General features: G+C 40.3%; 1 protein-coding gene across 1 annotated transcript in view; it reads right to left on the reverse strand.

The window, feature by feature from the left end:
* Positions 1 to 16,215, reverse strand: part of AP3B1 (adaptor related protein complex 3 subunit beta 1) — a 364,644-nt gene that overhangs the window by 295,394 nt on the left and 53,035 nt on the right. The window contains exon 2 of the mRNA XM_060235861.1: positions 13,469 to 13,544. Coding sequence (XP_060091844.1) covers positions 13,469 to 13,544 — 76 coding nt within the window. The remainder of the gene's footprint in view (positions 1 to 13,468; positions 13,545 to 16,215) is intronic.

Raw genomic sequence — 16,215 nt, forward strand, 5'->3', positions numbered from 1 at the left:
CGTCAACGTGGCAGATGCGGTTCAATGTGGCCAAGTGCAAAGTAATGCACATTGGGGCCAAGAATCCCAGCTACAAATACAAGTTGATGGGGTGTGAACTGGCGGAGACTGACCAAGAGAGAGATCTTGGGGTCGTGGTAGATAACTCACTGAAAATGTCAAGACAGTGTGCGTCTGCAATAAAAAAGGCCAACGCCATGCTGGGAATTATTAGGAAGGGAATGGAAAACAAATCAGCCAGTATCATAATGCCCCTGTATAAATCGATGGTGCGGTCTCATTTGGAGTACTTTGTGCAGTTCTGGTCGCCGCACCTCAAAAAGGATATTATAGCATTGGAGAAAGTCCAGAGAAGGGCAACTAGAATGATTAAAGGGCTGGAGCACTTTCCCTATGAAGAAAGGTTGAAACGCTTGGGACTCTTTAGCTTGGAGAAACGTCGACTGCGGGGTGACATGATAGAGGTTTACAAGATAATGCATGGGATGGAGAAAGTAGAGAAAGAAGTACTTTTCTCCCTTTCTCACAATACAAGAACTCGTGGGCATTTGATGAAATTGCTGAGCAGAAAGGTTAAAACGGATAAAAGGAAGTACTTCTTCACCCAAAGGGTGATTAACATGTGGAATTCACTGCCACAGGAGGTGGTGGCGGCCACAAGTATAGCCACCTTCAAGAAGGGTTTAGATAAATATATGGAGCACAGGTCCATCAGTGGCTATTAGCCACAGTGTATGTGTGTATATAAAAATTTTTGCCACTGTGTGACACAGAGTGTTGGACTTGATGGGCCGTTGGCCTGATCCAACATGGCTTCTCTTATGTTCTTAAATGAAACCGAGGTAAAATATATCCCACAGGTTAAGAAACATACTGTCAAGGCTAAAAGAATGTCTGCAAGGTTTGCAATGCAAGTCAAGGAAGCTACAAAAAGGGGTTTCCGGAAGATGGCGGAGTGACGCAGAGCTCCTTTCCCAGTCTCGGGGGGGAACTCTGTTTGGGGGGTAATCGAGGGGATTTCCCGGCTGGGAAATACCCCGTAAGGAGCTGTCTGGAGACGCTCCAAAGCCTGGGGGGCTTTCTGGACGTGGGGGGGGAACGGAGGTTCCCCACCCAGTGCCAGCTTTCCTCCTGGCCGATACCTCTACCAACACCTCGGTGTGGAACTGTGCCGCCGGAGAAGGGAGACTGGAGAGGAATCGCATCTCCCTTAAGCTTACCTTTTAGCGTCTCTCCCTCTCTAAAAGGGTCACCTTACCTTTGAAAGTGAGTAAGTGCAAGCTGGCAGCTCTCGGCGTCTGGTGAAGGAAGACGGAAAGAGAACGGCGATTGCCGGCAGCTGCCTTTGCAAGCGCTGAGCGGAGACGCGGCCTGAGAGCACTGGTCGGGCACACAAGCGGTGGAGGAGACAGAGCGGCTTGGCGGCGGCTGGCGGCTGGGTGAGCGTTTGTTGGGAAACATCAGAGGAGGTGGCGGCGTGAGTGACTAGAAGGCGAAGGTGCGGGAGAGTGGGGGTGAGAGTCGACTCGTTTGCCTTCTTGCCTGTGTGATATTGGATTTTGTGGCAGGCAGTGTGTCCAGTTGAGAATATTTCAGACCGAGCTGGGAGAGGGGAAGATAGTTTTTTTAATGGCGGACGCGATCGGAAGTTCTTCCCTGGGAGGCGAGGCGCAGAAGAGGCAGGAGGCGTTGGAAGTGCAGGAGGCGAGCTGAGACAGAGAGCGGCTTTGAAGATCCTAGCCCCCCCCCCCTACAGCTTTTTCTTTATGCATTGTTCTTTTTTTTCAACCTGTGCCTTTGTTGGAGAGACTTTTCTATATTTTGAACTTTTTCTTTTCTTCGAAGAGGACCGGTTTTGTCTTTTAAACTATTGATTTCTGAGTCATCTGGGTCACCTAATCAGCGTAACAGCTAAAAGGGTAAAGTAGCGGTTTTTAACAGCTTTTGCTGTGGCTGCTCTTTGCTGAAGTATTGGTTTGGATGTTTACAGTCACTGGGAACAGAGACAGTCATAACATCAGCCAAATGATTCCTATGGAGTACAAGTCTTAAGAAGCCTTGAGTTTTTTGAACATTTCTGCTTGCACATAAGCGTTAACCCGTTAGCTTCTCAGAACATTGGAATTTGTTAAGACTAAAGCTGAAATTAGAACTTTGACTTCAAAATATTGAGAAACAGTTTATAAACAACTCATAAACTTTTGGTGACTACGACATCGGGACATTAAGATTTTGAAGAAGCAGGGAAAGGAAGGGAAGAAAGAAGAAGTAGAAGAAGCAGAGCAGAGAAGACAAGACTGTGTAAATATTCATATTGAATACTCTTATGACTTTGTAATTTCTTCTTGATCCATTATATATCTTTTTGGCATAACAATTTTAGCTTAAAGCTTCTATAGACAGTTCTTAGAGTATTGTTTTAATGAACTGAGTTAATGATTGATAATTTATAGCAAAATTAATTGAATTATTGATTAAGTTTACTATATTGCTGAGAGAAATTACCTACTGTTAGACTTCATTGATCTCTTCTATAGACTTAACCCTGAATTGTGGTTTGAATCTATAGTATTATTTTATTGCAGGTTGTGACTGAGCATTGACTGTGACATTGTACCTACAGTTATATTGAGTTATTAGGAATTCTGACATAGTACTTAAATTGGGCATAAGTTATTAGATTTTTGGCAATATTAGCATCATGACAGAAACGAAGATTAAAAAATATCTACAAGGTGCCTCTCCGGCGGGAGGAACCAAGGCGGTTCCAGTTTCAGTCAATCAAGATGCCTTGGAAAAACTACAAAATACCGTTACAGCGGGATTCAAACAGAACCAAGAAGCCCTGGACGGGCTGAAAACAGATTTGATGAGTCAGATCCAGAAAACCAACGAACAGTTGGTAGAATTTCAAAAGCAGTTGCTGGCTAACTCACAACAAGTCCATGACTTATCGGCCAAAGTTGAAAGAGTGGAAGAACGGGACAAGCAAACATCTAAGATAGTTAAGGAAAACCAAACAGGATTGATGGAGTTAGAAGAACGGGTGATGAGACTCGAAATGGAGAAAGCTGCAACTATTCTCCGCTTCCAAAATCTGCCAGAAGAGATGGAGGAAGACTTAATTAGTAAAATTACAGATATTCTAATAGTTGATGACGAAGAATTATTGGAAGAAGGCCCAAGAGATATCCTGTGGGCCAAAAGAGTGTCTTCGAGCTACACAAGGAAATTTAAACTCCCTAGGGAGGTGCAAGTAAAGTTTGTTCGCCCAGAAACTACGGAAAAGGTTCTCCGAAAAGCGAGAGAATGTGAAATGAATTGGAAAGGAACGAAGATTAAAATATTGAAAGAGATACCATGGAGTGTGCGGCAGCGGAGGTTTAAATTCAAGAAACTGTCTACCTGGTTAATGAAACATGAAATTCAGTTTAGATGGCTTATCCGCAAGGTCTTTTCTTCACTTTCCAAGCTAAGAGATACAATATTACTACTGAGGAAAAGATGGAAGAATTTTGTGATGAATTTGTGAAACGAAATGGATCTGAGTCAGGAGATGAACAAGAAGTAGAAGGAGCCAAGAAGATCACGGGTGATGAGTCCCCTAAAAAGAAATCTGAGAAAGTTAAAACCAGACTCCAGAGCAAGAAGGACTTAGCCAAGATACCTGATAGTATTGACGCTACAAAATGAATCCTAAGTTGGCAACCAAAATATTCTCTCTGAACGTTAATGGCTTAAATGAACCAGGAAAGAGAAGGAAAATTTTTCAGCAATTGAAAAAATCTGACGCACAAATTATTTGCCTACAAGAAACCCATATCAGGAAGGACAATTTGAAATATTTGGAAAACAAGAAATTGGGCTCTTTATATTCTTCATGTGACTCTCTTAAGTAGAAGAAGGGAGTAGCTTTATTTATATCCCAGCATATCAAATCAGAGTGCCTATATTCAGATGAACAAGGAAGAGTTATCATAGTTGAGTTGGAATTAAATGGACTTAAAACAATTCTTGCCAACATCTATGCCCCCAACGAAAGTCAAGAAAAATTTTATCAAGCACTGTCTCTCAAACTTAGAGAATTTAACTCAGATAGATACTGTATTGTTGGAGACTATAATGCAGTATTTGATAATAAATTGGACAAAAATATGATGATCCTCAAAAAAAGAACAAGAGGGGTCGGAACTTATTACCCAACTCTTTTCTGAAAATGGCTGAAGAGCTAAACTTAGTGGACGCTTGGAGAACAAGAAACCCGAATACAAGAGACTTTACTTTTTATTCACATGCGCATAAATCCTGGTCCCGAATAGACATGTCTTGGATATCTTTGAGTATGATATTATCTGTCAATCAAGCTGATATTCTCCCTCAATCATATGCAGATCACAGCCCAATTGTGTTAACTCTTCAGACACAGTCAAAAACCCCGCGATGGTCTTTACATTTGCAAATTTTAAAATAAACCCAATTTCTGGATGTGGCAAAAAAAGAAATTCAGGAGTTTTTTAACCACAACTTGGAGAAAGATATGAAGATCTCGGTTATTTGGGATGCATTTAAGGCTTTTTTAAGAGGAGTTGCTATTAGATATTCAGCGAGAAGGAAGAGAGAACAAAGAAAATCCTACAATGAACTAATAACAAAATTGAAGCATTACGAAAAACAACAGAAATCTGGGAATCCAAGGGAGGTGAAGACAAAAATTACTTTTATTCAACATCAGATAAATATGCTTCTGGCAGAAGAAATTGAGAGAAAATTAAAGTGGACAAGACAAAATCATTTTGAAAACGCTAATAAGGTGAGCAGATGGTTGGCCTATAGACTGAAGAAGGAAAAGGAGAAGAAGATTATCAAAATGTTGAAAAATGAAGCTAAGGAGGAGGTGTTTCAAAATTCCCAAATGAAAAATATTATTCAAAATTTTTATCGAAATTTGTATAAAAAACAAAAAATTGCTCAGTCAAATCAAGAGGACTATATGAAGGAAGTTGAAATGGAACAATTAACAAAGGAACAACAAGCAAGCTTGGAGAACCCCATCTCAATGCAGGAAATGGTTGATGTAATCAAGTCTCAAAAAAGTAACAAGACTCCAGGTCCTGACGGACTTCCGATAGAGTTCTTCAGATCTTTTGAAGATTATTATTGCCTTTTAAGAAAGTAATTGAGAATGTTTATAATACTGGCGAGACTCCAGACTCTTGGAAAGAAGCTCTGATTACACTTATTCATAAAGAAGGTACTGACCCATCAGAAATTAAAAATTATAGACCAATTTCACTTCTGAATAGTGATTACAAGATTTTTGCGGCAATCTTAGCAAATAGGCTGAAGAAAATAATTGCTGGTTTAATTCACGAAGACCAAACGGGTTTTGTTCCAGGACGCTTAATGAACCAGAATGTGAGACTATTGTTGAATGTGATTGAATATTACAGGAATCACCCTGACAAAGAATTTGCCGCTATTTTGGTCGATGCGGAAAAGGCTTTTGACAACGTCAATTGGAACTTTATCAAAGTGACATTGGCCGCGATTGGTTGTGGTGAAAGATATCGTAGAATGGTTGATGCGGTCTATTCGAAACAGACAGCGAAAGTGACATTTAACGGAGTGATGTCTGATTCAGTAGAAATTGAACAGGGAACCAGACAAGGTTGTCCGCTATCTCCCTTGCTTTTTATTTTGATGTTAGAACCTTTAATTAAGAAGATTAGAGAGGACACCCAAATTCAAGGGACCAGAATAAACAATGTAGAATTCAAGACTTTGGCGTTCGCGGATGATTTAGTGTTTATTTTGGAACAGCCTATTTCTTCAATAGCTCTTCTGAAGCAAAGATTGAGAGACTTTGGAGACATATCTGGTTTTAAACTGAATGTTTCTAAGACAAAAATTTTAACAAAAAATATGGAGAAAGCTCAAATTGAAACTCTTCAGCAGCTTTCAGGATTCAAGCATGAAATAAAGATAAAATATCTCGGAATTTACTTGACAAGTGACTTAAAGACTTTGTATAGAGACAACTATGAAAAAATATTGAAAGGAATTCGTAATGATTTAATTACTTGGAAAGACCTTCAAATTTCTTTCCTAGGTAGAATTGCTACAATAAAAATGAATGTTCCTCCAAGAATCTTATTTCTCTTCCAAACAATCCCCATTATGCTACCTAAATTATTTTTTCAACAACTCAATTCTATGACTAAGACGTTTATTTGGCAAGGCAAGAAGCCCAGAATAAAATTGAAGGTTTTACAAGATAGTAAACTAAGAGGTGGTCTAACCCTCCCAGATTGGACTCTGTACTACAAGGCTTGCTGTATTGCATGGTTGAGAGCTTGGTGTAAGCTAGACAATAAAAGACTATTGACCATTGAGGGTGCGGGCCTAGGAGAAGGCTGGCATAATTATATGTGGTATCGTACTCCTGTAAAAACTGGCCGTTTTTTTAGACATGAAATAAGAAGATCTTTGTACAAGACCTGGGCGGAAATTAAAGCGCACTATCCTTATACCCCAAAGTGGCTATCCCCGATAGAAGCGTTTACTCATCCTAATTTGTATAATTGGGACAATCCGCAAGATTATGCTTATCTACTGAATAACCAGAATGAACTGATTGAGGAAGAGCTCTCCAAATTAAATTGGTGGCTACAGTGTCAACTTAAATCATGTTTTCAGAAAGACAAGGAAAAGGGTTTCTCGAATAAACCAATTGAATTAGATCTTATTTTAGAATCTAAACAGAAGATAATTTCTAAAGTGTATGATTGGCTATTACAAGTTAAAATGCAAGATGAAGTTGTGAAAGAAACATGGATCCGTTGGCTGAAAGATTTTGGCTATAACATAGACCTGGATGAATGGGAAAAACTATGGAAACAGAACTTAAAATTAATAAAACCGGCGGACCTTAAAGAAAATCTATATAAAATGGTGTATAGATGGTATCTTACACCGGACAGATTGGCTAGAATTTATCCCACATATTCTAATAAATGTTGGAAGTGCCAAGAAGCTAAAGGCTCGCTGTTTCATATATGGTGGCAATGCAAACGTGCTAGAAAATATTGGGCCCAAGTCAATACTTGGGCCCAAAAAATCTTGAAAATACAAATTAATCATGTTCCAGATTTATACCTTTTAAATATCTGCAGACAAAACCTTCCTATGACAAAGCTGAAACTTTTATTGTATATAGTTACTATCGCTAGAATACTTTATGCCAAGTATTGGAAGAATGACAAAAACCCTCATAGAGACGAATTTATCAACAAGCTGCTAGATGTCGCAGAATCTGACTTAATGTCCACAAGATTAAGAGACGGTAATGTGCAAAAATGTCAGGAGGAATGGGACCCTATCTATGAATGGGTTAAAAGGAAAGGTTTTGGTATGGAGTAATAGTACTGTTTTTTCCTTTTCAAAATCCTCTTCATCTCCCTATGTGTATGGTGGGTGGTTGTAGTAGGTGGTATGGTTGTATCCTGTTGTACCTCACATAGATCTGTTTAGAAAGTATTGTGATTTTTGGAATGTATCATGTACAAGGTGCTTGGGAGTGTATTTGGCAAGTTTGTGGGGTTGATTGTATTTGTGTTTGTTTGTACTTGTTTCTTAATAAAAACTTTTTCTGGGAAAAAAAAAAAGGAAGCTACAAAAAGAGGCTTTGTTTAAAAAGTGTGCCCCAATGAATTCAACAGAAAGAACCACAGGTTCTGGCAAAATAAATTCAAGTCAATAATTACACATGCAAAAAAAGAATTTGAAAAGCAGGTTGCTAAAAGCATCAACAATAAAGATTTCTTTAAATATATCTGGAACAAAAAAACAGCCAGAGAAGCTATTGGGCCTTTGGATGAATAAGGAATAAAGGTATGGCTACAGAAAAATGGGAGATGGCAGAGAAGCTCAATAAACTTTTTACTGCTGTATTCACTGTGGAAAGTGTGAGGCGTGTGCCATGCCACAGAAAAGAGAGCCTGAAGAACAGAGTCAGAGGAAATTAAAAATTGGTAAGTCACTATGTCTTGATGGCATGTGTCCAAGAGTTCTTAGGGAGCTCAAATGTAAGATAGCTGAATCTACTAACCTATATATATAACCTATCACTAAATGCAGTCACTATACCAGAAGACTGGAAAGCAGCAAGTCTAGGAGGAAGAGAATAAGCATGCAGACAACACTCAAATCCTGCTGAAGAAAAATCAGCATGGCTTCTGTACAGGGAAGTCCTGCCTCACCTATCTTTTGGAATATCTAGAGGAAGTGAACAAGTATGTAGACTATAGTGACCAAGTAGACATTATCTATTTTGCATATCAAAAGGTTTCTGACAAGATACCTTACCAAAGACTTCTCAGTAAACTTAGCAGTCATGGGATATGACAACAGGTTCTCTTATGGATAAAAAAATGGTTCAATGACAAGAAACAAAGAGTAGGAATAAATGGACAGTTCTCTCAATGGAGGGAAGGAAGCACTGGGGCCTCACGAGGATCAGTATTATTTTTGTTTACAAATTAATAGTATAGTGGTCAAAGTTTGCAATAACAGAAAATTATTCAGGATGGTGAAAATGAGGGGTGACTGAAGAGCTCCAAGAGGATCTCCACAAACTGGGTGACTGGGCAACAATACGGCAGATGAAGTTCAGGTGCACACAGGGACAAAAAAATCCCAGCTCCAAGTATAGGCTAATGGGGTCTGAACTTGCTGCCACCAAGGGGGAACAAGATTACAGGGTTGTAGAAGACAACTCAATGAAAGTGTCAACCCAGTGTGCTGCAGTGATGAAAAAGATAAACTCTATGCTGGAGAGTATTATAAAAAAGACTGAAAATAAAAAGGCTCTTATATGATACCTCTGTACAGAACTATGGTGTGGTCTTATTTGGAATACTGTGTGCTGTTCTGATCACCATATCAGAGAGAGCCAGTTTGGTGTAGTGGTTAAGTGCGCGGACTCTTATCTGGGAGAACCGGGTTTGATTCCCCACTCCTCCACTTGCACCTGCTAGCATGACCTTGGGTCAGCCATAGCTCTGGCAGAGATTGTCCTTGAAAGGACAGCTGCTGTGAGAGCCCTCTCCAGCCCCACCCACCTCACAGGGTGTCTGTTGTGGGGGAGGAAGGTAAAGGAGATTGTGAGCCGCTCTGAGACTCTTCGGAGTGGAGGGCGGGATATAAATCCAATATCATCATCTTCTTCTTCTTCTTCATATCAAAATAAGGACATCACAGGGCTGGAAAAAGTAAAGATGATGGCAACCACGATAACTCGGGGCAGGGGTGGGGGGGTGGCTGAAGATTCTGGGACTTCTTAATTTAGAACAGACATAACTAAGGTAAAATATGTCAGAGGTTTATAATAATAATATAATATTTAATTTATATCCCGCCCTCTCCGCCGAAGCAGGCTCAGGGCGGCTCACAACATAAAAACACTTCAACAATTAAAACAATGCATATTATAAATCATACATAGATATTATAAATTATACATTATAAGTCCTATATTATAAATCATACATTAAAACCATCTGGGGAATATAGGGGGAGAGACGGTCCCTAAGGTAGGCATATAGGGCTTTAAAGGTAATAACCAGCACCTTGTAACGAATCCAGTACACTATTGGCAGCCAGTGCAGTTCCCGCAGCCTCGGCTGTATGTGCTCCCATCTGGGCAGCCCAAATAACAGCCTGGCCGCTGCGTTCTGCACTAGCTGTAGTTTCCGGGTTTGGCACAGGAGCAGCCCCATGTAGAGGGCATTACAGTAGTCCAGCCTTGAGGTGACCGTTGCATGGATCACTGTTGCCAGGTCACCGCACTCCAGGAAGGGTACCAACTGCCTCACCCGCCTAAGATGAAAAAAAGCAGATTTAGCAGTGGCTGCTATCTGGGCGTCCATTGACAGGGAAGGCTCCAGTAGCACTCCTAAACTCTTGACCTTGCATGCCATTTTTAATGGCACACCGTCAAATGCTGGTAGGGGATTTCCCTGCCCAGACCACCACGACTCAGGCAAAGGACCTCTGTCTTCACTGGATTCAACTTCAGACTCTCAGCCTGAGCCATCCTGCCACAGCTTGCAACACCAGGTCCAGATTTTCTGGGACACAGCCAGCTGTCCATCAGTAGAAAGAATTGGGTGTCATCAGCATATTGGTGACAACCCAATCCATACATCCGGGCAATCTGGGCAAGGGGGCACATGTAGATGTTGAATAACATCTGGGAAAGCACCACCCCCTGTGGCACCCCGCATATAAGCAGATACCTCTGGGACAGTTCACTCCCAATCACCACCCTAAAAAATTGTGAACAGGATGAGGAAAGTTGACAAACAGAAGTTTTTTCTTCCTCTCTCAAAATTCTAACCTCAAGGGCATCCAATGATGCTGATAGGCAGTAGATTCAGGATGGACAAAAGGAAATACTTCTTCACACAGTGAAAGATTAAATGGGAATCCACTGCCAGAGGATGTGGAGATAGCCATAGGCACAGTGGCTGCTAGTCATGGTGACTAAAGGGAACCTCTGTGTTCAGAGGCACTAAACCTCTGAATATCAGTGCCAGGAAGCAATGTTAGGGGAAGAGCTTGAAGGAACTGGTTGATAGAGGAACTGGTTGAAAACTGTGTGAAGGCAGAATGCTGGACAAAATGGACCACTCTTCTGGCAGGGCTCTTCTTATGATGGCATACAATGTATTCTGGAGACATAAGTTTTAGCATTGTCACATCAGAATGGGTTCTATCCCTCATAAAAATATTATGCAGTTCTCTCAATTACTTTTATTTTGCAAGAACACGCTAAATTCCTTAGCCACTCCCATGACTGAGGTTTAAAAGGAGAAGATTTAAAAATCAACCTAAAGAAGGGGGGGAAATCCCATTTTGAAATTCAAGTATTTATTGAAGAATAAGAATGTGCCATTAAGTTGCAATTAACTCATGGCAACCCCAACCATGGATTGTTCAAGAGAAGAAATGAGCAGAGGCTCGTTTGCCATCACCCAAACCATCACCTTCCTCCATGTAGTAACTACTGTCTTCCTTTATGATCTCCCATCCAAGTACTGACTGAGGCCAACCTGACCAGTTAAACATCTGACCAGACCCATGGAAACCATGTCTGCCCTCTTAATGTTTTCAAATGTTATTTAATAGTTTTAAATGGCTGTCATTTTAGATTCTTAGAAACAATTTCTTACATTGTGTATTCTCATGTTATGGTTTTATGTTGTAACCTGCCCTGAGCCCATTTCAGCAGGAAGGGTGGGATAGAAATCACATTAACGAATTAAAAAAAAAAAACCTGCTTAGCTCTCAAGCCCTGAGAAACTCAGGCCAAACTGGGCTATTTGGGTTCTCTATCTGTTGAACAAACTTATCAATTAAAATATTGCTATAACAAATGTAAGATTAGCCAGTAACTAAACTGAACTTTGGAGCATATTCTAAAACCTTGGGTCATGAAACCCACATGTCTTTTGCACTGACAAAATTAACTTAGAATTCTGTTCACATTCTCTGTACATGTGCAAAGATACTGAGCAAGACTACCCTGTGAGCAAAGGCTACGCAACTTAATTTGAGCAAGTCTAGGACAATGTTCTGAAATCCTTGATGCAGGTTTTAACTACTGTATCCTATTCCTCAGGCTAACTGTAACTAATAGATTTTGCATTATTGGTCTTTAACACATTTTCATTTATTTAATATAAACATACACAGTTAAAAACATAGGGAACACACATAAAATAAAGAACATTAAGTTAACTACAACACTGGCAACATATATTTCTACCAGCTGCCAACTGGAGACATTCATTATTTACTTTCACCAAAGGCACACTGAAATAATTCAGCTCTGCACCTTCTATGTGGGGAGGGAGCTTTCTGTACCATATCCGGCAGGCTGTCCCAAAACATTGGTATGGCCGCTGAAAATGAACATACTCCTTGAACACAGTGAGGTGCCTTAGTTTGTGTATGACCGTAGCTATTACAAGGGATCATATAGAAAAATGTGGTCCACTAATGTACGGGCCCCAGTCCATTAAGAGCTTTAAAGATAACAACCAGCACCTTGAAGCGTGCCCAAAATCAACCATGTAACCAGTGAAACCACCAAAGCAACACATATCATACTGGCTAATACTATAGATTAGCTAATACTATAGATATCATACTACAGATATATAGCTAACTAATGCTAGCTAATACTATAGATATAAAAGGCAAGCCATCTTAGCAATGACTCACCTACCCTCCCACTCAGTGGGCTGACCCGTGTGTCACTCAGCCTCCCTGGAGAGCAACCCCACCTTCCAGCCTCAGGACAGACGAGGACTGGGCCATTGGGGAAGCTGCCTTCACATCCAATTGGCCCATCCTGCTGGGTCCTCCATTTTCCCTCAGTGGCTGCTGCTAGGCAATTATAGTATTTCAAGCTTGGTTCTGTCAGTGAAAGGCGAGGGGAGGAGGCCCTTTCCAGACCTATTTTGGGTTTGAGAGAGAACTCATTGGGGCCAGTCCTGACTAGGGCTGCCAGCTCCAGGTTGGTGGGAAATTCCTAGAAATTCCCCTACAGAAAACCACCACCTTGAGCTACATACTCTACAGTATACCTTAACACAACCAGGCCAGCCCCACCCACCCCCCCAAAAAAATTTGCACCACAAACATATACTGATGCTAAATACTGCAAGGCTGAATACAACAGGAAAAGGAAACAACAACGCACTGCAGGCAAAATTAATGCTGCACTTCAGCATCTGCATGATTGTCATCATGCTATGACGCTACAGCAAATTGACCCTAGAACCCATTGTAACTATTCCCACAATGGGTCTTATTCCCAATAATTCATATTCTACAACCAAAATCCAAAGAAGCCACACAACTAGCTTCACACACACAAGGGTACTTAAGAACTTTTGAGTCCTGAATCGCAGCACCTCACACCACATGAAAACTAGTTATGGAACAAAAAAAGTTTCAGAAGTGGTTTGTGATATGGCTGGGAGCAGAGAATGGACCAATCTTTTCCCTAATATTCAAAAGGGATCATTGATTTTGAAAACTACAGAAGTCCAATCAACAGGAATAATACAAAATCTAAATGTCCAACATCAAGACACACTGCAGGACAACATACAGACAAAAAAAACCCAAGCCACATCTGTTCATTGTTTTTCCCAAGAAATTTTTACATACAGCAGAAAGGGAAGGAAGAAAGCTTTATCACTTATGATAAAATTTTCTTCACACCACTTATCAGAAGTACTGCATATTTACGCAGATTGAAAGATATATTTTACCCAGTAATGAACTTTTTGAAATATCATTTTATGGCTAAAACCTGGAAAGATTAAATTGTGTATATATTTATGTACCAAAAACCTCATATTCAGAACTATCAATGTAAAAATACTGATCAACATACCCCAACTATCCTCTTCATAGCATCTAGCTTAGAAGAATCTTTACTGCTTTCCAACATTTGTTTCAGATCTTCGTTTCTATAAAAAGAAGAGATAGCACAATATTTTATTTATTTCATTTTATTTACATTATATTTATATCCCACCCATTCTATGCAGGCTCAAGGCGGCTAACAGCATAAAATACACAATAAATGAGCAATATTAAAACAATCAAACAATTAAATAAATTGCAATGGTGCTACTTCAGGCAGATAATATTTTCCTGTCTCAGCGCGTACAGATCCTAGGCAATTAAGCACTAAAGTGTGATAGATCCAGATGTCCTTTCCCATTAGATGTTATATGCCATCCAAAACAGTTCAGTCTTGCAGGCCCTGCAGAACTGCGATAAGTCCCGCAGGGCTCTGATGGCTTCTGGGAGGGTATTAAAAAGTATTGGGGCCGCAACCGAGAAGGCTCTTTCTCTGGTGGAGTTAAGCCTAGACTCTTTTAACCAGGGACAGTCAAAAGATTTTGAGAGCTTGATTGCAGTTCTCTCTGGGGAACATATAACAATGAGGAAACCAAAATAAGTGTTCACATACAGTTGATAATTTCAAATTTCACGCCAATTTTATTATGAGGGTGAAGACAAAAGAGAATGCTGAAAAATAAAATGCTGGGATCTGAAACATCCAGGAAAATAAATCAGTAAGAAGTACACACATTCGGATTTTTGAAAATTTTGTAACATAAGGTTATTGGAATCCAGTAGAGGATATATTTCTTATACATAATACACACTAGGACTGCATCTTTCTCATTTTTTAAATTTTTTCTAGGTTTTTACAAAATATTACTATATAAATTTAACACTAAGGATGTATATAACCAGAACACAATGGACCATGGCGACCATAAGCATGTTTCCAGGTTCCTAGAGAGGTGGCATTGAAGTGTCCCAAATTAAAATAACCAATAATAAGTTGTCAACTCTAAGTGCAGAAGCACTGAAACTTTACTAAGGTAATATGAGAAAATCTTATGTTGAATTATGGCATAGCTTCACTCAGGGTGGATAAAAATCAATGATGTTTTTAAAATTTTAATTGGCTTTTTATAAAGTTTATATCTCTACCACTTGGCATTACATTCTATGACACATATAGCCCAGCCCAGCAAGGTCTCATTTATGTCAGATCCAGTCCTCATAACAAATGAGTTTGACACCCCTGCATTAAAGCCCAAAGGTTTTTCATCATGAAATAAGGAATTATGAGATTGTGTATTAATGTAATGTTTAAAATATTGTAAGGAAAGCCCCCTACTTTTCATACATATGGACATCGTGATCACCAGTATGGTTGCCAGGGTGCCTGGAGATTTGACTCTCACACATCTGCTCTAAGAAGTGGACTTTGCCCACAGCTTCTAAGGCTTATGTAGCAGCTTTGCATTCTACACCTCTGGATGCGTATTAGCCAGAACTCTGCTCCTTGTGTGCCCAGTCTTGGCCGCTGCAGTGGAAGAAGCCAGGCAACCATGTTTCCAGCCTGTTTCCATGAACCAAAGGCTAACACTACCAGAATCCATCTTGCTTTCCTGATTCCATCTCCAGCATCTGCTTCAGCTTTTGCATAAGGCGATCAAGCTTATCCAAGCATACCCTGCCAGACCACTCAAACCTTTTGTCTAACGAAACCCAGAACAAAGACGGCAGCTCAGAAGATGATGAGAAAAGAGGAAGAACATCTCCTGTCACAACTAAGTCTTTTGTCCACACCGGGGATACCTAGGTCAATATTGATTCCCTATTGTCACCTTCCCAGATAAGCCCACTTAATCCCAAGTACCTAGCCATTTCCATACTGACACCCTTGGAGCCGCCCCAGGCCTTGTCGCAACCTGGAAGTTTCCAGGTTGCCCAGGATGGAGGTGAAGTTCATTGGTTAAAGCTGACACCCAACTGGATGTCACCAAAGGACTCACCATTGGCTCTGCTAATGTCCAGCCTTCATGGTCATCACAGAGCCTCCCATCTCTCCTCCCCGTCGCCTCCCATCCCCCTAAGGGGTCTAAGGGAGCCTATTTAACCTCTGACCCAACTCCACTCATGTGTGCATCTAACAGTATCCCAGTTCCGCTGTCTAGATCCATCCCCAATTCTGGCCACAGTTTTGGGTCCATCTCCCCTGTCCTCTTATGTCGCCATTGGAACCTTCCTCGAAGACTACGATGGTAAATATTACCCTGTCTGTTTACCCTTATATGTTCCCCTATCAATCTATCTGTGTTTCTTAGGCCTGTGTGAATATGTGATTGTATTGTAGTTTTATCTTGTGTGGAAGAACTATTATTCTAAATAAATTACAATTGGTTTTTATTAAATTAGAGTCCTTTTTATTGAGCATTACCCTCTGGATGGTTGAGCCTGGTATATATTGGTAAAAAGATTCCTAGTGAGCCAGGTGCCCACCTAACTAATTCCCCAACCTCGTTTTGAGGGCATTTTGGCTTACAATATTTTGTAAATGAATTCTATTAATTCATTTATTATGACCCCAATGTCATTTTGTCCCAGAGGTTTCTGTAAGATTATTTTGCACAATTTTCCAATTTAGAAGATACCATCATAGATGCTTGGTTTCAGTTCTCAAAACTGCGAATTTGTGACTGCAAAGATGCCTCTTCTTAACAGCAAAATTATTTTTAACACATATCTCGTGTTTTTCAAAACATATACTGTTGAGGAAGAGACCTCAATTCT

This window comes from Heteronotia binoei, chromosome 4 (assembly GCF_032191835.1).
Source record: "Heteronotia binoei isolate CCM8104 ecotype False Entrance Well chromosome 4, APGP_CSIRO_Hbin_v1, whole genome shotgun sequence".
Classification (NCBI taxonomy): Eukaryota; Metazoa; Chordata; class Lepidosauria; order Squamata; family Gekkonidae; genus Heteronotia; species Heteronotia binoei.